Below are 25,108 nucleotides of genomic sequence, written 5' to 3'. Positions count from 1 at the left end.
AACGTGCTGGTGCGTAAAAACCCAGCTCTACCTGGGATGGCTCCCCAGAATCCAATCTTTTACTGGTTCCTTCCATCCTCTCAGATGGCTGCCCTGGCTTTGAAGGCAACATCAATAAAGATCAATAAAGCCTGTCCTGGAGGAGGGGTTTGCATCAGAGTGGGCAGCGAGTACAGCTGAGGGGAGCCGCCAGACCCGCAACAGAAACAAGACTGTCCTGAGGCCCCACAAAGCTGCCTAGAGGAAAATCAGCAGAGGCCTTTACTTGCCAGTGTGTAAAAAGTTGTGAAAATATGTTGTTCAGGAGGAAGCGGAACATAAAAAGCATCGAAATAAACCACAAGTCAGGCAACTTAGTGTTATGGAAAGAACCCAGAACAGACACAGGTTCAAATCTCATTTCTGGTGCAATTTAGTGTGTGATCTTGGGCGAATAATGGGAAAATTTATCTTTATCTGTATCTGTATCTATCTCAGGGTTATTGCGAGGATTGGAATGAAATAATGTATGTAAAATAGCGCAGTGACCGACCCGGTGATTGTAAATCGCTACCATTTCATGAGGGTCCTTATGACTCAGATGGGCAAAACCACGATCGTTGTGTGTACTCGGGCTCTGTTAAGGCTTCTGGAATGGGAGAAAGGAGGCCTCAGGGACTAGATGTCCGCTCTGGGCCAGATACAGCAATAACTGGTATAACCAGAATTTAAATCCAGAATTGACTCCAAAAGCCGGTTCCACTGTCCAGGTTGGGGAAAGTAAATATGGAGAATTATGTCTCCATAATTCTGTAACACAACCTGAGCCTGAATCAACCAGATGCGGCTTATTTTGCGTAGGTGGCATTAAAAAACCCCTCCAACGCTCACTGCTTAACCATCTGGAAAGCTCCCTTTGAATTTCTATTTTGCTGGGTCATTTTTTTTTTTTTTTTTTTTTTAGTTCATGTCTTTTATTGACCCATATATAATTACTTGTCTTCGGGTTTGTTAAAGCAGTAGGTCAGACAACATTTGCCACAATAATGTCTGTCAAAGTGGCTAGCCATAAAAACTCCAGCACCACATTCATCCGAAGGGCACTCCCGATGAAGGCGACTGATTTTGCCATTCTCATTCACCTTATAGTATTTCAGAACTGCCAGTTTAACCTTCTTTCTCTTATGCTTATTCTTCCTGGGAGTGGTGTAAGACTTCTTCTTCCTTTTTTTAGCATGCTGGGTCATTTTTTGAGCACTACTTCTTGGTGGTGTTTCACTAACATTTATGACATTTAACATTTAAGGCAGACAAATACTCTGGAGATGAATCGGTAGGGATGCCCAGTCCATTCAGAATATTTCCTGCTTATTTCTTGTCTGCTGTTGCATTAAGCATGTCACAACAAAAGATGGAAGGTACCTGGGTGGCCCAGTCGGTTGAATGTCTGACTTCGGCTCAGGTCATGATCTCGAGGTTCGTGAGTCCGAGCCCCACACTGGACTCACTACTGTCAGGGCAGAGCCAGTTTTAGATGCTCTGTCCCCCTCTCTCTGCCCTTCTTCTGCTTGTACTTTCTCAAAAATAAACATTTTTTTTTTTTAAAAGATGGAAGTTTGCTTGATGTCTGCAGTTGGAAAGGACAATAATCAGGGGTCATGTTTATGCTTCCACGGTGAAAACCTATCACATATTTCACTAAGGTCTGCCACTTGCATGGATTCAATGAATACTGTCAATTTTAAGGAGTTTATGTTACTTTCCTCAAAATTCTATTTGATTCATTTTTCAGTCATCTTAGTCTTTTATTAAAAAAACATTGCTTTTTTTCCCGTTTCTGATCTCTTCTTTTTATGTATCTTAAACATGTTTTAAAATAATCTCTAGATGGTAATTCTTTTCCCTGAGATTCTCGGGGGAAGTGTCTGATATGCCATAACTGGGTCTACTAATGTTTCACAACAGGATTTTCTTCTATTTTGTAGCTTTGTAAGGATTCATTCTACACCAGTCTTTATCTTACCAGTCTTACCAGCATGGTCCTGGTGCAAAGATAGATGACAGACCAGTGGAACAGAACATAGAGTCCAGAAACACATATATGGTACCTGAATTATGAAAAACAGGATGCTGCAGTAGAAAGATGGTTCTGTGTCAATTGGATATCCATTTGAAACGAAATGAAGTTTGGCCATACAGAAACAATAACTTCCAGATGGAGTGTGATCTAAATGTTAAATACAATAGAATATTTAAAAGAAAACATAGAAGAATGTCTCCATGACCTTGGGCTAAGCAAAGATTTCTTAAAGACACAAAAAGCTCTACCCGTAAATGAAAGAAACTGTTAGACTGGTCTATATTGAATTAAAAACTTGTATTTATCAAAAGACATCGTGAAGACAATGAAAAGCCAAGTACAGAACAGAAAAAAAATGACTTCTTTTGTATATATGTGGACTTATAGTTCAGAACATTTAAAGAACTCCTACAAATCAATAAGAAAAAGGCAGACAACCCAAAAGACATATGGGCAAAGGACTTGTACAGGCTCTTTGCAAAAGAGGATACCCTAATTTCCAAGAAACATATGAAAATGTGTTCAACTTTAACAGTAATCAGGAAAATGCAAATTATGACCATAACGCAATACTACTGTGCTCCGATCAGAATGGCCAAAATGAAAATGACAAACAATACTGAGTGTTGGTGGAGCTTTCATACAGCTGGTTGAAATATAAATTGGTACATCCCTATAGGAATACATTAAGTGATTCAGTGGAAACATACCTCCTTGCTAATATTTGAATAGTATAGGTTGGAGAATGAATTCTTTTAGAAGCATTATACTTTGTATACTCTGTTACTTTGTCTCATTTTTAATTGAACATTAAGGGAATGCGGTATTTTAATTGTAACTCTGCCAGTATCTTTATCTTGAGGCCTGCTGCCATGTTTGTCGCCAAGAAACGCAGGATTACATTTTTTTCTTTCAGATGGCGTTGGTGTAGTGTATTCTTGGTTATCAAAATACTCGTAGTTTTGAGACTTTGAAATGGTAAATATTCATGGTGTGTAAAAAAGCATGATACGTAACTGTTCAGTCTTAATTACATTAAAATGCTTAGTTGTGTAGGTACACACATGGGACCTAGAAGTCAAACTAGAAACTGCTTGTGATGATTACGGATGACTTTGTTCTTTGCTTCTTGTGTTTCTCAGTTTCCCTTTATGCACATGTTAACTTTAAAAAAATAAAAAATTTTAAAACCTAAAAATAAATAAATAAATTGGTACATCCACTTTGGAAAATTATTTGGCAGTATCTACTGAACTATCAGCATCCTACACTTACATTTTGTAGGAATATAGGAATGTACTCTATGGTCAACCAATTCTGCTCTTAGGTATATACAGAAAAATATGTGCAGATGCTAACAAAAAGGTAGGTATAGTATGTTAACAGTAGCACTATTCAATATAACTCAAATGTGAAAACAACCCAAATGTCCATCTGCAGTAGAAAGGATAACAAATTACAGTATATTCATACACCGGACTACTATATGCCAACGAGAGCGAGTGAATCACAACTTAATGCAAAAGCATAGATAAATCTTACAAACATGATGTTAAGCAAAAAAGGCCAGACTTTGAGGAGTACCTACTGTGTGTTTTCATTATATAAAGGCCAAACAGGCAAAAGTAATTTGGCGCTGTTAGGATTTCCCGTGGAGAGGTGAGTAGTGACTAAACAGGACACAAGGAAAGCTACTGGATCGCTTGCAAAAAAGTCTGCTTCGTGGTGTGAGTGCTGCTTACATGGATCTGTTCACATTGTTAGAATTAATCAAAGCATGCAATTATGATTTGTGCTTGTCATACTTCAAAGACATTTACTAAAAAAAGTTTATTTAAAAAAGAAACTCCATAACCAATCAAAAAGAGAAAACCAAAAGTCAAGCCCCTGGCTTCATAAGATAGATTCTTTACCCCCAGGTAGTCCTAGTCTCAGCTTAAATTTTTAATTTTGTCTTTAGTTCTTCCTACATTTTTCATCTTGGAGGGTTTTCCTTACCTTCTTAAAATTCAGCCATATATTTAGGAGAAAGTTGCTCTGTTTTTTTAAATTGAGATATAATGGTCATAAAACATTGTATTAGTTTTAGGTGTACAGCATAGTGATTTGATATATGTATGTACAGTTGACCCTTGAAGAATGTGAGGTTAGGGATGCTGACCTCCACACAGTCAAAAATTCACAGATGACTTCTGGCTCCCCCAAAACTACTTATAGCCTACTGTTGACAGAAGCCTTACCAATAACATAAACAGTTGATTGACACATATTTTGTATATTATATGCATTATATATTGTATTCTTTTTTTTAATGTTTTATTTATTTCTAGGAGAGAGAGAGAGAGAGAGACAGCGTGAGCAGGGGAGGGTCAGAGAGAGAGGGAGTCACAGACTGAAACAGCCTCCAGGCTCTGAGCTGGCAGTCAGCACAGAGCCCGACGTGGGGCTCGAACCCATGAACCGCGAGATCATGACCTAAACGAAAGTCGGACGCTTAACCGACTATGCCACCCAGGTGCCCCTATATATTGTATTCTTAAAGTAAGCAGCTATAACTTTAAGAATAAATGGATGGCTACCAGAGGGGAGGTGGGTAGGGGGATGGGTGAAATAGGTGAAGGGAATTAAGAGTACACTTAGGATGAGCATTGAGGAAAGTATAGAATTGTTGAATCCCTATTGTATACCTGAAACTAATAGAACACTGTATGTTAACTATACTGAACTTAAAAAAAAAGTAAGCTAGAGAAAAGAAAATGTTATTGAGAAGATCATAAGGAAGAGAAAATACATGACTGTACTATAAAAAAATCTCCGTATAAGTGACCACCACACAGTTCAAATCCATGTTGGTCAAGGGTCAACTGTCTTGTGAAATGATTACCACAATAAGTTTAATTAACATCCTTCACCATACATAGTTACAATTTTTTCCCTTGTGATAAGAATTTTTTTTAAATTTTTTAAGTTTATTCTTTTTTTGGAGACAGACAGAGGGTGAGTGGGGGGATGGGCAGAGAGAGAGGGAGACACAGAATATGAAAGAGGCTCCAGGCTCTCGGGGCTCAGACTCAAAATCTGTGAGATCATGACCTGAGCTGAAGTTGGCTGCTTAACCGACTGAGCCACCCAGGCATTTCATGATAAGGACTTTTAAGATCTGATCGCTTAGCAGAAAGTTACTGTATTTTATCCATCTTTGAAAAGGTTTTTCAGCTGGAACATTTTTCAGGTTATAATATTGCCAAAACCAGAAGTCTTTTATGAGAAGTGCTTGACTACAATAGACATCAGGAAAATGCAGATTATAACCATAATACAACACTATTACACCCCACTTGTTTGAAATTTCCTTAAGCATTTTTTGTACTTCTCGCGTGACTCTCTTCTAATTAAGGCAGGGACCTAAACGCAGTCAACCATGAGGCAAAAGACACCAGTGATGTAGTCTTAAGTTAACAAACAATTCTTCATGTATCACTCTGGACTCACCTGGATTGTTTTCTCAGATTTATTGAGACATAATTGACATACAGTACTGTATAAGCATGAGGCATACAACATGATGGCTTGATTTACAGTTGTTGTCAAACGATTACCTTGCCACAATAGCTTTAACTAACATCCATCTTCTCCTGTAGATATATTTTTTTAAAAAGGAAAATAATTTCCTTGTGATGAGAATTCTTGGGATTTATTTACTCTCTTAACTTTCCACAGTAGTACTAGCCATTCTTCACGTTGTACATCATGACTGGAAGTTTGTACCTTTTGACGACTTTCCTCTAATTCCTTCTCCCCCCGTACTCCACCTCTGGCAACAAGCCTGATCGCTTTTTCTAGAAGTTTTGTTTGCTTGTTTGTTTGTTTTAGATTCCACATGTAAGCATGATCATATGGTATCTGTTTTTCTCTGCTTGACTTAGATGTACTAATTATCTTCCCCGTTGTGCCTTACTTTCTTAGGAGTTAGATGTGCTAATTATTTTCCTTGGTGCACCAGGTAATCCCCCCCGACCCCACCCCCCCAAACCCCCCGCCAGCAAGAAGGTTGAGGAACAAAAGTGACAGGAGAGGTGAAAACTTTGGTTTGAAAGAGTTTGCTTTCTCTTTCCCTCCACCCTAAATCTGTTTGAGGACCCTGGTTCTTATGGGTATTCCGGCAGATTCATGTTTAAAAGGTCTTTTTATAAAATGTGCTTCGTTGAAGCAAGAAAAATTTAACAGGAATGTGGACACTAAATCTTGTGTTGTGGAACTATTAGTTCTCAGAGTCGGGGGAGGTAGTTAGAAGAATAATTTTGATATAGTGATATGTTTTCATTAGTTCTCAAAGTGGTTATTTTCTCCTGTTAAGTCTCTACTTAACGTTTAAGTCAAATTGGAAAGAAAAAAAAAAAAGGCACAAAAACAACATGAGTCAGATGGTTTTAGCCCTCTTCTGTGGTCAGCTTTCCACTAGATTTCAGATAAGAAACAGAAAGGAAGACCCGGTCCTATAGTCCAGGAGCTTGTTATTTGACTGGAGACTCACAACTTGCACATGTGCAGCATCAGCAAAAATGTGGGGTGTAATTACCACCTCTAACACGGGACGTAAGAAGAAGAACCTTTAACTTCTTTCCTCTGCATTTCCAAACATAGTTCTTTCCTTATTTTGTTTTTGTTTTTATTTTTTATGTTTTTACAATGCTTTATTTAGTTTTGAGAGAGTACACATGGGGCAGGGGCAGAGAGAGAGGGGACAGAGCTCCGTGCTTCCAGCAGAGAGCCCCATGCAGGGCTCCAGCTCACGAACGGTGAGATCTCATGACCTGAGCTGAAGTCGGACAGTCAACTGACTGAGGCACCCAGGCGCCCACCCCCCTTGTTTGTATTGTGCATGATATTTATTTCGATAGCTTTCCACTTTATTTTCTAAATGGTGGTTTCTGAGATGTGTTAGGACAACAGTTTTTATTTTGTAAATGGGTACTATTACTCTCTTGGTTCTAGTAGCTTTGATTCTCTTGGATTTCCTAGTTACACAATCTTATCTTTTGCAAACATTGATAATATTGCAAATAATAAAACCCCTCCCTCCCTCTCTTCCTTTCTATCTTTTTATTGGATAGGATTTACTTTAACAACAATGATAAATAAGTGTAGCAATAATGGACCTTCTTGTCTTCACTCTGACTTCTCTTAAAATCCTTCTAGCACTTTACTCTTATGTTTTCTTCTGCTATATATTTGATTATTGCATCTGTTCTATTTGTTCTATTCTTTCTAGGAGCATCATTTGTCCACTGACTTCTGTATCTATCATGCTTTCTCTCACTGCTCTTCTTGTCTTTTCCTTGGTATTCTGAGTGATTTCTTTTACAGCTTAACCAGTACCTTATATGCTAATGATTTCCAAATCAAGAAACAAATCACTTCTATCTTGAATACCAACAAGTGTATGTCTAGTGCCTTCTGGGGATTGTTATCTGATGTCCTATGGATACTGCAAGCTTGACATGTTCAAAATTGAAATTCTTTCCCCATAAAAAAAAAAAAAGCCCCTTCTCCTGTGTGTCCTGAGCAGAAACTGATGATTTCCCAGACACCTCATCATTCAACTAAGGAAGAAAACTTAAGTTTTGTCTCCTTCCTCATTCTGCCCTCTCCTTCTCACATACAATTGAAATGCAAATGTTTTTATTAAATAAGGGCTAAAAGAGTTGGAGTAGAGGCACCTGGGTGGCTCAGTCAGTTAAGCATCCAACTTCGTTCGGCTCAGGTCATGATCTCACGATTTGTGGGTTCCAGCCCCGTGCTGGGCTCCACGCTGGCAGTGCTGAGGCTGCTTAGGATTCTCACTCTTTCTGCCCCTCCCCTGCTCTTTGCTTTCTCTCTCTCAAAATAAATAAACTTAAAAAAAAAGAACTGGAATAGCAAAATTAAATAATCTTATGTGTAAGGTGTTATGAATGGTGTGAAATAAGATCCTCACATGTGTGGGGCACCTGGGCGGCTCAGTCAGTTGAGCATCTGACTTCGACTCAGGTCACGATCTCACAGTTTGTGAGTTTGAGCTCCATGTCAGGATCTGGGCAGACAGCTCAGAGCCTGGAGCCTGCTTTGGATTCTGTGTCTCCCTCTCTCTGTTCCTCCCCCACTTGAACTCTGTCTCTCTCTCAAAAATAAATAAAACATTAAAAAAAATTTAAAAATAGATCCTCACGTTTGTGTGGTAGGAAAAAATGCTATTAAAAAACACATACATCGCAGCCCCTTCTACTAATAAGGAAGTTGCAAAATTGATTTTCAGGGTACATAACACTATTGTTTGGGAAGACACTCTGATGGAACTTTTTGGCTGAGAAGGGCACAACTTAGATGTGCTAGACACAGAGAGTACTGAACGTTTATGTGTAAAAAAGGGAGAAGACTCGAGTTTCTATAGAGAATCATTGTGAAAGAGAGTGGGTGGGACCACCGGATGGAGATGCCCAGAGATGCGAAGAAGGACTAGGAGACAAGAAGGCCAGTAAGGTCTGAGAACCAAAGGAACTTTCCTTTGGTTCTCAGAGATTCTCTGTAACGAGGATGGCCTGGGGACTATAGGATAGTGATGTTCACTTCCAAGTTGTTTGCTGTGCTATGTTGTTAGCCTTTCTATGACTCCCATAAACCATACTGTCCATAACAACCCTGCATAAATGGTGCTGAAGGAAACTACGGTGAGGGCAATGAAATGAAGTGAAGCTTTCACTATATCACCCTCTTCAAGGCTACAGTGGCCGGTACCAGCAGTGCGTGGCAGGAGGACAACTGAAGGCTATTCTCTGGAAACAAAACCCCTTTCATCAGGGTTATTAGAAGAAAGTGATCTTTTTATTTTTTTTTTTTAATGTTTATTTATTTTTGAGAGAGACAGAGCGTGTGGGGGAGGGGCAGAGAGAGAGAAGGGGACAGAGATTCCCAAGCGGGCTCTGCACTGGCAGCAGAGAGCCAGATGTGGGGCTCAAACTCACGAACTGTGAGATAGTGACCTGAGCCAAACTCAAGAGTCGGATGCTTAACCAGCTGAGCCAACCAGGTGTCCCAGAAGAAAGTGATCTTTGAAAGGGGGCAGGTAGGCAGTTGCGTTACACCTACAATCTAGAAAGGAGATTAACACAAGTAAAATCATGATACAAAGCACTATAAAATACATGCCAGAAGAGTGGTATATCCAAATAACTATTGGAGTACAGAATTGGAAAACAGGAAGATTGAAAACCCACCACATCAAGGGGAGGCTTTGATATTAATGAAAGTAGAATGAGATAAAAGTATCTTAATGCATATATAATAAAAGCAATGTGCATTCCAAAGCTATGAGTTACTAAAAACTATAACAGTGATTTCTGCAATAGTAAATTTAAGAGCACATTTTAAAAAGTGAAACAATACATTTTTTGATTAAATAAATGATAAATGAAGAATTTGTTAAAGTAATTCAGAATGGGAGAATGATAAATGAACCAGTGCAACTAATCAAGCAGGGGAAATTGTAAAATAAAGGAATGGATGCTTACAAAGAGTGCCTGAGACCCTGAGTTGATACATTGGCTAAAAAATAAATTTGACTAATGAAAGAATGAAGAGCATAGATGCTAGGGTATCTCCTTACTTTACCAAGATCACAAACCCGGATGTTAGCCAGCGTGAGGTCAATTGATGAAGGCTGATCAAGGACAAAGGCCTTAGAAAGCTTCTTAAATTCTGTTATAAGGAGCAGTAAAGATGAAATTGGAGATTTTTAACCAAACTCTCACTGCAACTGCTCCTGATTCATTCCGATCATAACTGGCTACTCTGAGTACCTTATGGTAACTAAGAAATACTAGTGTATAGAAGTGTACTAGTGTATAGAAGCAGGAAGGAGTGTGTGTGTGTGTGTGTGTGTGTGTGAGAGAGAGAGAGAGAGAGAGAGAGAGAATATGAATGAAAGTCTATGTGGGTTTGTGGGTGAAACATTGTGATTGACAAAATGAAAATCAGAATGTCCGATTGTATTTATCATAAGTGTTCCTCCCTAGATTTTGTGCTTATAAAAATAATACTGGATTTTCATTTGACAAATATAAGGGCCATGGTGACTGAGTTGAGTTGGAATGGTTAAGCACATGATGCTGATATTTCTGAGTATTTAAAGAAAAGGAAAAAACAATGAGAAGCCCTGGCCAACAAATATTTGTCCACTACAGTCTTCATACACGCCAAAGGTGCAGACGCAACTTTGGCGAGAGTGGTGGAAGGAAGGTTTTTGACCAAAGGTCACAGATGGACCGAACAGGCTGACCGCTAAAGGGCCCCTTCCTAAGGTGAAGGGGGCAGACATGTGTGGAGAGCTGCGGGTCATGTGGGCACTTGGACGCATCATCTTACTGCTTCTCACAATGGGAATAAGGCAAATGCGATTATCTCCCTTTAACAAACAAGAAGTCCGAGGGTCTGAGAGCTTACACAGTGGGTAAAGATTGGAACTTGGTTTAGATACCGGGTTTGTTAGTTCTATATTGCCACACGACCATGAACCCTAAGTAAGGATGAAGATTCTTTTTTACAACTTCTTACTGACTCTCAGGAACAAAAAATCTCTATGAGATTCTGATGGCTGTTTGACACTAAGCAGAATTCCCCCAGAAACAGGTGAAAGTTATCAACAAAAGCCCATACTTTTTGAGGGCCTCTAGGGACAGACTCCTGCTGTGGAAAAAAAAAATATGTGTAAAATAAAATGAATCAACTCCAGATTCATTCCAACCAATACTATCCAACTGGGACTAGGGAGCCATTCACTAAGGATGAACCAAATTCCAGCTTATTTTTCCTCTTGTGAGAAACAATTATGTAAAAAGAAGAACAAAGATAGCAATAACAAACTATGTTTAAAATTCTGCTTATCAAAGGTCAGCATAAATAAGTGAAAAGAACCGGTCAGAAACATATTTGCAACATATCAAGTGACAAAGATTTAGTGTATATAAAGAATTTCTACAAATTAATAAGAAAAAGACAAACAATTCCATAGAAAACTGACAGAAAGACTTGAACACACACTTCATAAAAGAATAAATATGATCAACTGATAAACATATGAACAGATGCTTAGCCTCATTGGAAATCAAGAAAACGAAAATTAACATCACAAAGGGATAACATTTCACATTCATTAGATGGCCAAAACTTGAAATGTCAAATAAAACCAAGAATTAGAAAGGATATAGAGCAACTGGAACAAATACACACTGCTGGTGATCGCGTACAACAATTTGGAAAACAGTCTGACGTTATTTGGGACGTTAAAGATGTGTAAACTCTATGACTCAACAGAAATAAATCCCCAGAGATGTTCTTGCCACATCCCCAGGAACATGTAATGTTCCAATCAGAATTGTATGCAATAGCGAAACATTGGAATCAATCCAAATATCTCTCAGGAGGACAAGGGTTAAATAAATTTCAGCACAGTCAAACAATGGGGTATTATACGGCAGTGAACACGAAGTTTTGCCATGGATATCAACATGAGTGAATATTGCAAGAATGTTGAATGAAAGAAGTAAGTTGCAGAATGCATACAGTCTGACACCATTTTTATGAAGCTCAAAGCAAAAAACTGAGTAGCTTGGTTTAGGAATACTTACTCTCATAGGTGAGCCACATATTAAAGAAAAGTCAAGGAGTCATAAACCTGACATTCATGGTTAGGGTAACCTCCAGGGAAGAGGGGGCAGGATTTGAAACGGGGGAGAAGCACACAGATGTCTCGAGTGGTATGGATGGTGTCCTTCTTCTTAGCCTGTGTTTCGGGTACAAGAGTGTTTCTCTTATTATTCTTCTGCCCGATATAGATTTTATATGCATTCCTTTGAGTGCCTAACTTTAAAAAATGAAGAAAGAAATCGTATTAAGGGCTTAGAAATGCATTCGTTTTAATAGGACCTCACTAATTTCCCCTCCCTAATCAGTTAGTATTCATCACTTTTACTTTGCCTTAATGACTCTCTTTGGAATGGAATTTGCAGTGGATAAAAGGATTAGACAGCAGTAGGTAAAATTGCTAACTGTTGGTAGATTTGCAGTTTGCTTTTGACATTTAAAAAGTGAAAGTTAAACTTCAGGTGTGAGTGACCCCTAAATGCTCCACAGACATTTCAGTAGTGCCTCCATTAATGAAGAAGATGTTTTTGAAAATCCCTCTGTTGATAGGCACTTTGTTTCCAGAGATAGGTATCATATGGGCAGTTTGGGATTAGGGCTCAGAGCCACGGATTCCTCTCCTGGCTCCCAAACCAGGCGCCACAGCCAGACATTCCCTTTCTCCCCCGAGATAAGCTTTGACTCTCCAAGTCTCGCAGACTGTTTGGGACGAGAGGGCAACCTCCCGGTCCGGGCTGGGGAGGTCCCGTACCATGGCTGCCCTGGTCCCGGCTCTGCCCCTCCTTCAGCTCCTTTTTGTCGGCTGCTGAAGTCCCAGCACTTCAGGAGACCAGACTCTTCAAACTTCCATCAGATCAGACTGTTCTAATGAGGGGACTTGCCAGCGTATTACTTACCTGAGCTAAGTCATTTGAATTCTCAGCTCTTAGGCACCCCTGCCGTGCCGGTAGCATTATTAGTTTCTTGCCACTTGTCTGAATTCTAAAACACTGGGAGCTTTCTCTTGGGAATTTATTTTTCACTTTGCCTAATATTTTGAATGTCTATATAGCTCCAGTGGCCAGTGAGAGGTCTTAGAAGAAGAATAGAATGGGTGGAAAATTTTAAGTGAAGAGGTTATGGGCGCCTGGGTGACTTAGTCAGTTAAGCATCAGACTCTCGATTTCTGCTCAGGTCATTGTCTCATGGTTCATGAGTTTGAGCCCCATATCTGCTCACAGCACAGAGCCTGTTTGGGTTTCTGTCTCCCTCTCTCTCTGCCCCTTCCTTACCTGCTCTCTATCCCTCTCTCAAAATAAAATAAGACAATTAAAAAAAATAAAATGAGGAGGCTAGAGAACTTTTAACTGATGACTACTGTAGATAACCTTCACAGCCCTAAAGTTCCAATTATTTGCTACCAATAAAGGTCAGTCTATTATATGTCAGGTTTTCTGTTGGTACCAAACTTATAAGGAAAGTTTAACTGAGGTTTAAATACATACTGGTAAGGGTCCAATAACCTGTAAAAATCTGAATCAATCGCTGACTCCAAACCTCTACAAAGCTGCTTCCAGCTGGAAACTCAAACGTCTTTTAGGGCAAGGACAACTCAGTGGTGGAGAACGGCAGGGAAGGTCACATGACCTGTTACTCTGAATATGCAATAACATTAGATTCCATCGCTCCACTGCCCTAGTTCAGTGTGTAGGGAATCCATATTTCTGGTGGAAAAACACTGCTTTTTCAAAGCGTGTTTCCTGCATATTTACAGAGGCAAGGTTTTGATGCATTGTGGACCAACAGCTTAGAAGCCCATTTTTCCCAAATGAAGTTTTGGGGGGTGTTTACAGACATCCCCAAAATGTCTAAAACTAGAAACGTCTCTATTTTTGGGCACACAGCTTAAGAACAGCTAAGAGAGTGGATGCCAAACTTCAGCCCAGAGTGAATTTTTATGACTTGAGCTGTAAGCCTATGAAATTAGGGGTTTAAAATGGAAATGCTGACACAATCTTTGCACTTCGTAGAACGTTGAGTGCTGGTGGGGGCGGTGCTAGCCTCTTGCTGCTGTGGCCTCCACTGTGCTAGGAGACTTCCTGTCCGGTGTTCTTTGCTGTGGGGCCCCTTGTTCTCTCAGATCTCCCCAAGCCTTCCCCTGGCTCAGCTAGGAAAGGAAGCTCAGATACAGGCTCATCTGTAGACACTCAGTGTGATGCCTGGAGTGGCTGCAGAGCCAAACCAGTGGAAGCCTTCCTTTAAGAGCTTTGTGGTGTTGCTCTGGCCCTATGAGCCCTCCTGGCCCAAGATCTCCCAAGTGGCCGTAAGAGGCACTACACTGAGCTACCATCCTGGGGCAAGCCAACCCGTCCCATGACGCAGGAGTCCGCCATTCCTGAGGTATCCAGGACTCCCCCTGCATTTGCCAGCGACTTTTGGCTGGTGCTGAGTTTGCATCATCTGGAGAGAAAACCTCTGTCAGAAATGCTTTCCTTCATGGCAGCAAGAGTGACAGGTACTGATGGCTGTCTGAAAGCTACCTCAAATCAGCACGATTTCAAGTATGCAGACTTTGTCAGACTGCCTGGATTCAAATCTACACAGTACCCATCTCACAGGATTGTTCTGAAGATTCAATGAGGTCATATACTTGGAGTGCTTGACACTCACTCGGGAAGGCCTGGGTGAGAGTGGTGGGGTCAGGGACTAAGAGGACCGGCTCTGGGAAGACTGCACTTGAGTGAAGCCAAGGGAGATAAGATGGAAATTGATGACTTTGAAATAAAATTGTATTTGCCTGGTGCGTTACAGTGTATGGTCTTATAATTAAATCAGAGCATCCCTATCAGGGAGGTTATCTCCATTATACAGACTGAGGCTAAGAGAGCTTAAGTGATATGGCCAAGCCCATATAGCTAGTAAGTGAAAAGCCAGGGCTGGGGTGCCTGGGTGCCTGGGTGGCTCAGCCAGTTAAGCGTCTGGCTTCGGCTTAGGTCATGATCTCACGGTTTGTGAGTTTGAGCCCTGCATCGGGTGGGCCCCTCTTCTCTTCCTCCCTCCCCACTCTCTCTGCCCTTTGCTCACTTGCGCCCTCTCCCCCTGCCCCCAGAAGGGCTTGAACCATGTCCTGATACTAAGTTTGGTGCTCTTATCACTATTTCATGGATTTCATGGACCTAGGAGGACTGGCTGATGGTAATGGTGGAGTCCTTGTCACCTTATGGGTTCTTAATCTAAAAGGTGGACTTTATACCTTTAAAAATACTTACTATCTAAAGAAAGCATATCTCATTTCGTTATCACTGAGAACTCCAGAAAGTACCTTGGAACTGGTACAATCAAGGCTCAAATGAGCATGTTTTTAAATGGAATACACTGAACCATCTAAACTAATTCCTCTTTCTTTCATACTTTCTCCAGTTTAAGTTTCAGTAATCTTCTTTCCCTCAGAAACTGTCTTATAAAATCTTTCACTCCATGATCAGAATTTAATTAGAAAACAATAGAGTAAAACAACATAAAATCAAAGGAAACTGCTAGGAAATTTTTCATAATTTAGTAAAATGTGCTTAGAGTTTAATGCTTATATATATATATACATATACATATATATACATACACATATATATACATATACATATATATATATACACACACACGCACGAATAATTAACAAAACCTAGTTTGTTACAAGAAAGTAAGGCGTGTTGTGATATAAGAACTATCATTTCTTCTGCACAGTGGAGAAGACTTTTCAGATTGTACCAACCTGAAAACCATTCTTTCTTCAAAAAAAGAAACAGAGAGGGGCGCCTGGGTAGCTCAGTTGGTTAAGTGTCTGACTTTGGCTCAGGTCATGATCTCATGGCTTGTGAATTTGAGCCCTGAGTCGGGGCTCTGCGCTGACAGTTCAGAGCCTGGATCCTGCTTCAGATTCTGTCTCCGTCTCTCTCTGCCTCTCCCCTGCTTACACACTCTCTCTCTGTCTCTCAAAAATGAATAAACATTAAAAAAAAAAAAGAAACAGAGAAAGAGAAAGGGAGAGAACACAAACAAGTAAGTGAGAGCAAGTGAAGTCGAAGCTGTAGAAGAGAGTGGATGACTGTGGCAGGCATTTCGCAGGGCGCATGGTAAAAGAAATGAACCTTCATATGTTACAGCTTTAAATGGTTCTGTTCAGGAGCAGATGTGGAACAGTTTTGCTGGTGCTGTGGAAATGTAGTTCAAAAGGACTGTAATTAAAGACTAAACTTTGAGCAATTGCAGACAGAAAAGCTGAAAATTCTCTGCGATTAGTTAAAAGCATTTGCAAAAGGTAAAAGTGTGGTGACTATAAGACAGCAGGACACGGTAGATGGGCAGACAGTGCACTATAGATGGGGCAGACAATGAAAGAAGAGGGTCTTCACAACACCAGGAAAGAGCCATCCCCCAGTGCTCAATGTCAGAACTGAGTTATTTATTACTATAGTTGTATTTACAGATTATGTTTAAATTAACTATTTCATAAAATAATGTTCATTCTGTGATATGTGAAACTTTGAAGGGTGCCTGGGTGGCTCAGTTGGTTAAGAGTCTGACTTCGGCTCAGGTCATGATCTCACGGTTTGTGGGTCTGAGCCCTGCGTCAGGCTCTCTGCTGACAGCTAGCTCAGAGCCTGGAACCTGCTTCAGATTCTGTGTCTCCCTCTCCCTTTTCCCCTCCCCTGCTCATGCTCTCTCTGTGTCCCAAAAATAAATAAACACTTAGAAATTTAAAAAAAAAAAGAAGAAACTTTGAAAAGTCTTTATGAAGTCTTGAGTTCAAACAGACCAAACCCTTTAACTATTGATGACACTTTGAACAAACTGGATTCCAGATCACAACTGCAGTCTACAGTTTATATGAGAAATTAGCAAGCAAGATCGACGGCTCAGACTAGTGCCTGACTAAGGAAGCACCACACCTGTAACTGCATGGATTGTGCTAATGCTTGCTTTATTGATTTTGTATGCTAGAGCCTTCACAAAATTGCCTTATCATCTTGGCATTTGTCTTCCCTTTTTCTTTTATGTTTGGGAAATTATAGCCATACTCTATGTCTCAGCTTCTCAAGATCTCAATCTTCCACAATCTCACCGCCACCCCTTTCCTAACATATTCCAAAACGTATGCCATTGGACCATATACCTCACCTGAGCCAGTCAGCAACCTAATCTATGCAGAAACACGGTGAAAATTCAGAAAGAAAGGAAAATGAAGGGTGAGGCAAAGAAAGAGAATGAAGGACTCCATTATACACTTCCTTCATTTAATCATTGTAATTCTATGATACAGGTTTTATTCTTTGTATTTTAAAGTTAATAAATCTGAGGTTCAGATTGATCAAGTAACTTGACCAAGTCACACAACTAATAAGTAGAGGACTTACGATTCAGATGTAGGTCTGTCTAACTTCCAAACTCATATTCTTTCCACTGTACCACACTGTTTTTTCAAAATAACCAAGACTTGTGTCACAAACTATAAAACCAAAGTATCTTATTCGCGTAAGTAGTCTAAAACCTTTATGCAAAACTTGGTTGCCCTTATTCTAAATTGTGGTTGTCTGGTTTCAAAGCTCAGAGCTGATTAGAAAGAAGTAGCAAATTAGGGCACCTGTGTGGCTCAGTAGGCTGAGTGTCTGCCTCTGGCTCAAGTCATGGTCTCATGTTTGTGAGTTCGAGCCCCACATCGGGCTCTCTGCAGGCTCTGTACTGATTGCATCCTCTGTGCTTCAGATCCTCTGTCTCCCTCTCTCTCTGCCCCTGCCCCATTCACACACTCTTTCTTAAAAATAAATTAATTAATTAAAAAAAAGAAAGAAGTAACAAATTAAAAGATGGGAGAAGGGTTTTTGTGAACAAGCACAGTGATTACACTGAGAAGAGACAAATGATAGACAGCTTGATGGTAAGCTAGAAAACCATATTTAAAAGCAGATATAGAATAAAAGCATAAATATGAATAAAAGCTTCATGTAAATGATGCTCATCCTACACTGCTCTGGTTTAAATAGTACCTACTAGAGCTCCTGGGTGGCTCAGTCGGTTAAGTGTCTGCCTCTTGATTTCACTCACCTCATGGTCTCATGATTGTGGGATGAGCCCCACACTGGGCTCTGTGGTGACAGCGCAAATCTTGCTTGGGATTCTCTCTTCCGTTCCCTCTGCCTCTCCCCTGCTAGCTCTCTCAAACTCTCTCTCTCTCTCAAGAATAAATACATAAATATTATTAAACAGTACCTACTAAGTGTCAGGCTCAGTGCTGGACACATGATTTTCAAAGACTCAGAGCATTTCCAGTTTTAATTATTCATGACACAGCTCTGCATAAGATTTCATTTGTAAAAAGAATTTTGGGGTGAAAAATACTGGAAAAGTCACTGCATTATATCACTTAATTACCAAATAATCACAGTTCAGTTTGATTCCACCATTCCCATTTTATAGATGAGAAACCAGAGCTCAGAAACTTTAAGAAATTTGCCCAAGCACATATAGCCATGAGGAACAGGAGCCAGTATTCAAATACAGGTCTGCTGATTTCACAGCCTGTGCTTTTTCCATTGTCATGTTGCCTCCACATTTATAGGCATGGCTCTGAGTCATTAAAAGAAGACTAATTTATAACTGTTTAAAAATCCAGGGAAATTGTATTGGTTAAACTAGTGGGAACATGTCCAAGCACCCAGTTCCCTGGGAAACGTAGCTCTCCACATGATTAGATATACAACAGAGGAGCGCTGCGTAATCGAGATCCTTACAGTTTTCTCAACTTGATCTTAACATTAGTGCCATATTATAATTTTCATGTCCGTATGTCTTGTAGATGATCTTATATGGTCTTCTCAGTGGACAATTTGCATAAAATCCAATTCAGGAAGGATTTTGTCATGGTAATCATGAGAACTGTGTGCTTTTCAGTTGGGGCATGTGTTGTCCTGCTTTTGTGGCAATGATTTTATTGAGCCACCATTTGGTAGGGTTTGTACAAACACATAAATACAATTTATGAATTATTATTAGTAAAAGCACATTTTTGTGAGTGATAATCTGTGGGCTGCGAGGTAGTATCTTTCACGACATCTTTCTAATGATATTCTTGGATGGAAAAGGAGCAGTTATAAATCATCCCTCAAATCCCCTAAAGGTTGAAAGGTAAGTAGTTACTAGTCATCTTCAGAACTCATTGGATTTACAAGTTTATCCTTGAATAGATTCATGACTGAGAGTAAACTTCATTAATCTTAATCATATCAATCTGAGTACCCAGTAAAGTTAGGTCAGAAATGGCTGCTATCAGAGACAGTCAGGACATACTTCAGACAAGAATGCACTCACTTCTTAGACACACATACCCAGGCCAGATAACAGCCAGGGATTTAGGACAGATTCACTGGAGACACAAATAGTCTCAATAACGACAATAGCTAGAGAAAGGATCCCACAGCCAAACACACAGCTAATAAAACCACTAAGGTGCAGGGTCAGAACAGAGTTAACCACAGAGTCATCCAAAACATTACTGGCTCTATTAAAAGGGAGAGAGAAAGAAAGAAAGAGGGAGAGAGAGAGAGAGAGAGGAAAAAGAGAGAGGGAGGGAGGGTGGGAGGGAGGGAAAGAAAGAAAGAAAGAAAGAAAGAAAGAAAGAAAGAAAGAAAGAAAGAAAGAAAGAAAGAAGAGGAAAGAAAAGAAAAAGCAACAGAAACTTTGTGTGTAAAAAGTGGACAGTTGAGGGCTCCAACTGGTAAACTGTGATTGTCCCAGGAGATAGGACTGGATATCGTTAAGGTCAGAAAGAACTCTCCTCTGACCCCTCCATTTAGAGGTGGAGACAACACAAGATGATGCATTTTAAAAAGAAGAGGAGGAAAGGAGAAACCACATAATGCAGACAGATTTTTGTATTTGTTGGAGGATCTAATCTCTAAAAGTTTAGATCAACCTGACCAGAGAAATGAAAAAGAGTCATCCATCACAGTGTGGGGAACATGGCCAGTCAAGATTAGTAGTTTGCAATTTTTTAAACTTGTGAAACATGCAAAGTTGCCAGGAAACTTCAGGGTAGATATTCTCTCCCCCCTCTTGTCTCTCCAGCCCAAATGGCTTGGTCGCTTAATAAAATTTCTCCTAGAGTCTGTAACCTCCATGTAAATATATTCATCTTTGTTTTCCCTACAAAGCCTAGTGCAAAACGCACACTAGGCTCTCAAATCTGTGTGGATTTTAATCATCCTATTCATACTGCCCCCCCCCCCCGCAATTGAGAAGGCATTCTCCCCCTTTTCACATTATTATCGCTAACTAAATCCTTTACCTCTTGGTCAAAAATTTTAAAAGAAGTGTGAAGATACACAGGATTTGAATCTGACAGTGGAAACCCCTGTGGCATATATAAAGATTCTGATATATGAGATGAAAACCTGTTAGGTGATTTGATTCTAGCCAGCCTTGATTTTGTGAGCTTTCCGATTTGTACCTTATTTAACATCTCCTTCTTCTTCCTTTTTTTTAGATTTAAACTTCTTTTTTCATTTTTTCTTTATTCTCTTTTAAACATTTCAAGAATTTTGGGGGGGAATACTTTAATTATAATATTCTCTCTGTCACTGATACATTTTTAAAAGTTTCATTAAGGTCATTCACATACCATATAATTCCCCTACTTAAAATGTATAATTCAATGACTTTTAGTATATTCACAGAGTTGTCTAACATAATCAGTTCAAAACACTATCATCACCTCAAAAAGAAACTCTGTATCCCTTAGCTATTGCCCTCATATTCCCCACAGGCCCTAGCCCAAAGCAATCTCTAATCGCTTTCTATCTCTATGGATTTGCCTCTTCTGGACATTTCATATAAAAGCAATCACACAATATATGGTCTTTTGTGACTAGCTTCTTTGAAAACATATGTTTTCATTTCTCTTTGGTATATATCTAGGAGTGGAATTGCTGGGTCATCTGGTAACATATGGTTTGTGGAACTTCCAGACAATTTGCCAAAACTGCCGCACCATTTTACATCCCACCAGCAGTGTGTGAGGGTTCTGATTTCTCCACACCTCGCAAAAACAACCCTGTTATCATCTGACTTTTTTTATTATAATCATCCTAGTTGATGTGACCTGGCATCTTATTATGGTTTTGATTTGCATTTTAGATAACGAATGATGTTGAACATCTTTTCATGTGCTTATTGGCTGGCCATTTGTTTATCTTCTTTATAGAAATGTCTATTCAGATCCTTGGCCCATTTAAAAAATTGGGCTATTTATCTTTTTATTATTGAATTGTCTGAGTTCTTTATATATTCTAAATACAATTCCCTTATTGGGAATATGGTTGCAAGTATATTGTCCCATTCTGTGGGTTAGTTTTTCATTTTCTTGATAGTATCCTTTGAAGCACAGAGATTACTTTTTAATTTTGATAATGTCTAATTTATCTATTTTTTTCTTTGGTAGCTTATTCTTTTAATGTCATATCTAAGAATCTATTGCCAAATTCAAGGTCATGAGGAATTACCTCTATGCTTTCTCTTAAGAGTTGTATACTTCTATCACATTTTAGTTAATTTTTGTATATAATATAAGGTAAGGGCCCAACCTCATTCTTTTGCGTGTGGCTATCATCCAGTTGTCCCAGAGCCAATTGTTGAAAAGACAATTCTTTCCACTGAAGGGTATGGACACTCTTATGCATAGACACATGAGTTTATTTTTGGGCTTTCAGTTCTATTCCATTGATCTATATGGTTATCCTATGCCAGTATCACACTGTCTTGATTATTGGTGTTTTGTAGTAAGTTTTGAAACTGGGAAGTGTGAGTCTTTCAACTCTGTTCTACTTTTTTAGGATTGTTTTAGCTATTTCACATTTTCATGTGAATTTTAGAATTAGTTTATCTATTTTCACCAAGAAGCAGCTGAGATTCTGAGAGAGATTGAACTGAACCTATAGATTAACTTGGGCAATATCGCCATCTTATTTGTATGTCTTCTGGTCCATGGACATGAGATATTTTTCCATTTATTTAGGTCTCTTTTCGTTTCTTTCAACAATTTTTATAGTTTCCAAAGTAGAAGTTTTGTACTTCTTTTTTTAAAGAAATTCTTAATGTTTACTTACGTTTGAGAGAGAGAGAGTGAGAGAGGTAGAGGGCAAGTGGGGGAGGGGCAAAGAGAGAAGGAGACACAGAATCCGAAGCAGGCTCCAGGCTCTGAGAGGTCAGCACAGAACCTGATACAGGGCTCGAACCCACGAACCAAGAGATCATGACCTGTGCTGAAGTCGGATGCCTAACCAGCTGAGCCACCCAGGTGTCCCAGTTTTGTACTTCTTTTGTTAAATTAATTCCTAAGTATTTTATTCTTTTTGGTTCTATTGTAAATGTAATTTAAAACTTTTTATTTTTGAATTATTCATTACAAATATATAGAAACACTGTTGATTGATTTTTGTATATTATATGCAAATTATATGTATGATTATAGACATATAATTTATTTTTATCTATTGACCATGTGTCTTGAAACCTTGCTGAATTTTTATTAGTTCTAATAGCTTTTTAGTGGAATCCTCAGACTTTTCTACATAGATTGTGCTATTAGAAAATAGATTTCCTTCTTCCTTTTTAATCTGGATGTCTTTTATTTCTTTTTCTTGTCTAATTGTTCTGGCTAGAACCCACCAGTACAACATTGAATAGAACTGTCAAGAGTTGACATTCTTGCCTTGTTCCTGAGGGAAAGCTTTCTATTATTCCCCATTAAGTATGGATGTTAGCTGTGGATTTTTATAGATGCTTTTTATTAGATGAAAGTACTTGCTTCCTATTCATAGTTTGTTAAGTGTTTTTTATCATAAGGGTGTGTTGAAGTTTGACAAATGCTTGTCTGTGTCTATTGAGATGGTCATGAGGTTTTGATTTTTACTCTGTCAATATGGTATATTACATTAGTTGATTTTCAAATGTTAAACCAATTTTGTATTCCTGGAATAAATCCCACTGGTCATGGTAAATAATTCCTTTATTAGTGTTGGATTCAGTTTGCAAGCATTAAGAATTTTTGTGCTCATTTTTCTAACAGGTATTGGTCTATAGTGTTCTTCATCTTCATCTGGTTGTAGTATCAGGTTAATATTAGCCTTATACAATGATTTGTAAAGTGTTCCTTCCCTTTTATATTTTGAAGAGTTGGTGAAGAATTGGTATTAATTCTAAATTCTATGTCTGTTAGAATTCACCAAAGAAGACATCTGGTTCTGGATTTTTCTTAGTTTTTTTTTTTAAAACTATTATTAATTTAATCTCTTTACTTGTTATAGACCTATTCAGACTGTCTATTTCTTCTTGAGTCAGTTGTGGTAATTTGTGTGTTTCTGGGAATTTGTCCATTTCATTTAGATTCTCTAATTTTGTGCCATATAATTCATGGCTTATAGTATTCCTTTTAAATTCTTCTTATTTCTGCAAGTTTGATGTAATGTCCTCTCTTTTTTTTTTCAGAGTCTAGTAATATGAGTATTCTCTCTTTCTCTTTGGTCAATCTAAATAAAGTTTTGTTAGTTTTGGTGAACTTTTCAAAGAACCAGTTTTTGGATTCACTGATTTTCTCTATTGTTTTCTTATTCTTTATTTCATTAATTTTGTTCTAATCTTTATTATTCCCTTCCTTCTGCTTGCTTTGGGTTTAGTTGCTCTTCTTTTTCATATAGGGTGGAAAGTTAGGTTATTTATTTGAGATCATTCTTTAAAAAAAATCTAGGCATTTAATTCCCTCTAAGTATTGCTTTAACAGCATTCCATAAGTTTTGATATGTAGTGTATTCATTTTCACTTACCTCAAACTATTTTCTAATTTCCATTCTGATTTCTTCTTTGATCCATTGGTTATTTAGGAGTGTGTCAGTTTCCCTATATTTGTGATTTGCCCAAATTTCTTTGTGTTATTGATTTTTTAAAATGTTTATTTATTTATTTTGAGAGACAGAGAGAGAGCTGGGGAGGGGCAGAGAGAGAAAGTCCCAAGGAGGCTCCACATTGTCAGCTTGGAGCCTGATGCACGGCTCAATCTCATGAACTGTAAGATGACCTAAGCTGAAATCAAGAGTCAGACACTTAACCAACTGAATCACCGAGGCACCTCTGTCTTATTGATTTCTAATGTCATTTTATCATGATGAGAGAACATACTTTATATTATTTCTTTCTTTTCAAACCTATTGAAGTTTTAATTTTATGGTCTACCATATGGTCTATCCAGGTCCTCTTTTCTTAAACTGTAGCCGAAGAGTCATTAGATCAAGGAGAATTCAAATATGATAGAAAAAGCACTATCCAACTGGGTTTTTAACTCAAGATTTTTATGACTACCAACGATATGATTGTGGAAGTCCATTTTCTTTCTCTGGAATTTAGCGTCCCTATTTGTATAAAGAGGACCACTTGAACTCCGGTTCTCTTACTAGCTTGAATAAATCCTTTAATCTCTGTGATGCAAGTTTCCTTATTTCTAAAATGGGGACAATAAATCTTAATTTGCAGAGCTGTCTTAAGAACAAGCTAATGTGTGCATAATTACTGGTACATGGTAGGCCCTCAGTAAAAATGTTATGTTTTTTAATAATGATAATTGTCCATTTTTTCTATGGTCTAGGAAGAGAGTAGTTCATCCTGGCAGCAGAGAAGCAAGTTCTATGAAGCTGTCTTAGGAGCAGCTTTGGAATTCTTTGTCTTTCTCAGTCGTTCAGGCCCACTGTAACCCAGCAGGGTTAGTTCATCTAAAACAAAAACTTCTCTGTTAGGCCTTTGACCTCCTAAGCCACTACCTGATGGAGGATCCCATGTGTATAATACACCAGAAATGAGACATCTCATGGTAGCATCGATGCAAGCCTCAATGAGATTTCTTTACATAATGATAGTTACTATTTTGTATTTGGTGTCTACTTTCCTCCTTGGGGGTCATGATACTTCATAATTGTTTGCTTTGCACTTGCGTATGAGGTAGAACTTCTCATCTAGAGGGGGTAATTAGTTTTTCTAAGATAGGGAGAAGCAGCCAAAGACACCTGAAGCAAGTATTGGAACATACTAGGTCCTTAGTCCAGGAAAAAAAAACCCAAAACTCATGTTAATAGCTTTGACAGGCAAGTTTGTATGAGCCCCTTGTCTTTAGTCAATCTAGCTGAGAACAAGGAAAGTAAGGTTGATTTTGAAGTCCAGGAGGAAAGAAAGAAGAAATTCCTAATCAGACCCCTATGCTAAATGTGATATAAATCTACTATACAGTACCATACAATACATGTAGAGTGGGATACTATGGGAAAGAATGGATAGGGGAGTGGTAGGCATTATTCCAGG

The 25,108-nt window shown here is 38.8% G+C and overlaps 1 protein-coding gene across 1 annotated transcript; it reads right to left on the bottom strand.

The window, feature by feature from the left end:
* Window positions 1-936: 936 nt before the first annotated feature.
* LOC120247899 (ubiquitin-40S ribosomal protein S27a-like) lies at window positions 937-1,226 on the bottom strand. Its single transcript, XM_039255988.1, has one exon. The coding sequence runs from the start codon at window positions 1,224-1,226 to the stop codon at window positions 972-974; it is 255 nt and encodes an 84-aa protein (XP_039111919.1). The 3' UTR covers window positions 937-971.
* Between the last annotated feature and the right edge of the window lie 23,882 nt (window positions 1,227-25,108).

This window comes from Hyaena hyaena, unplaced genomic scaffold, assembly GCF_003009895.1.
Source record: "Hyaena hyaena isolate Hyena2069 unplaced genomic scaffold, ASM300989v1 scaffold_553, whole genome shotgun sequence".
Taxonomy (NCBI): Eukaryota; Metazoa; Chordata; class Mammalia; order Carnivora; family Hyaenidae; genus Hyaena; species Hyaena hyaena.
The sequence above is the reverse complement of the archived record's forward strand: the minus strand, read 5'-3'. Positions and strand labels throughout refer to the sequence as shown.

What these genes read in the sequence shown, in the direction of transcription:
- LOC120247899 (XM_039255988.1), bottom strand. Translation starts at nt 1,226, where the DNA reads ATGACCCAGCATGCTAAAAAAAGGAAGAAGAAGTCTTACACCACTCCC.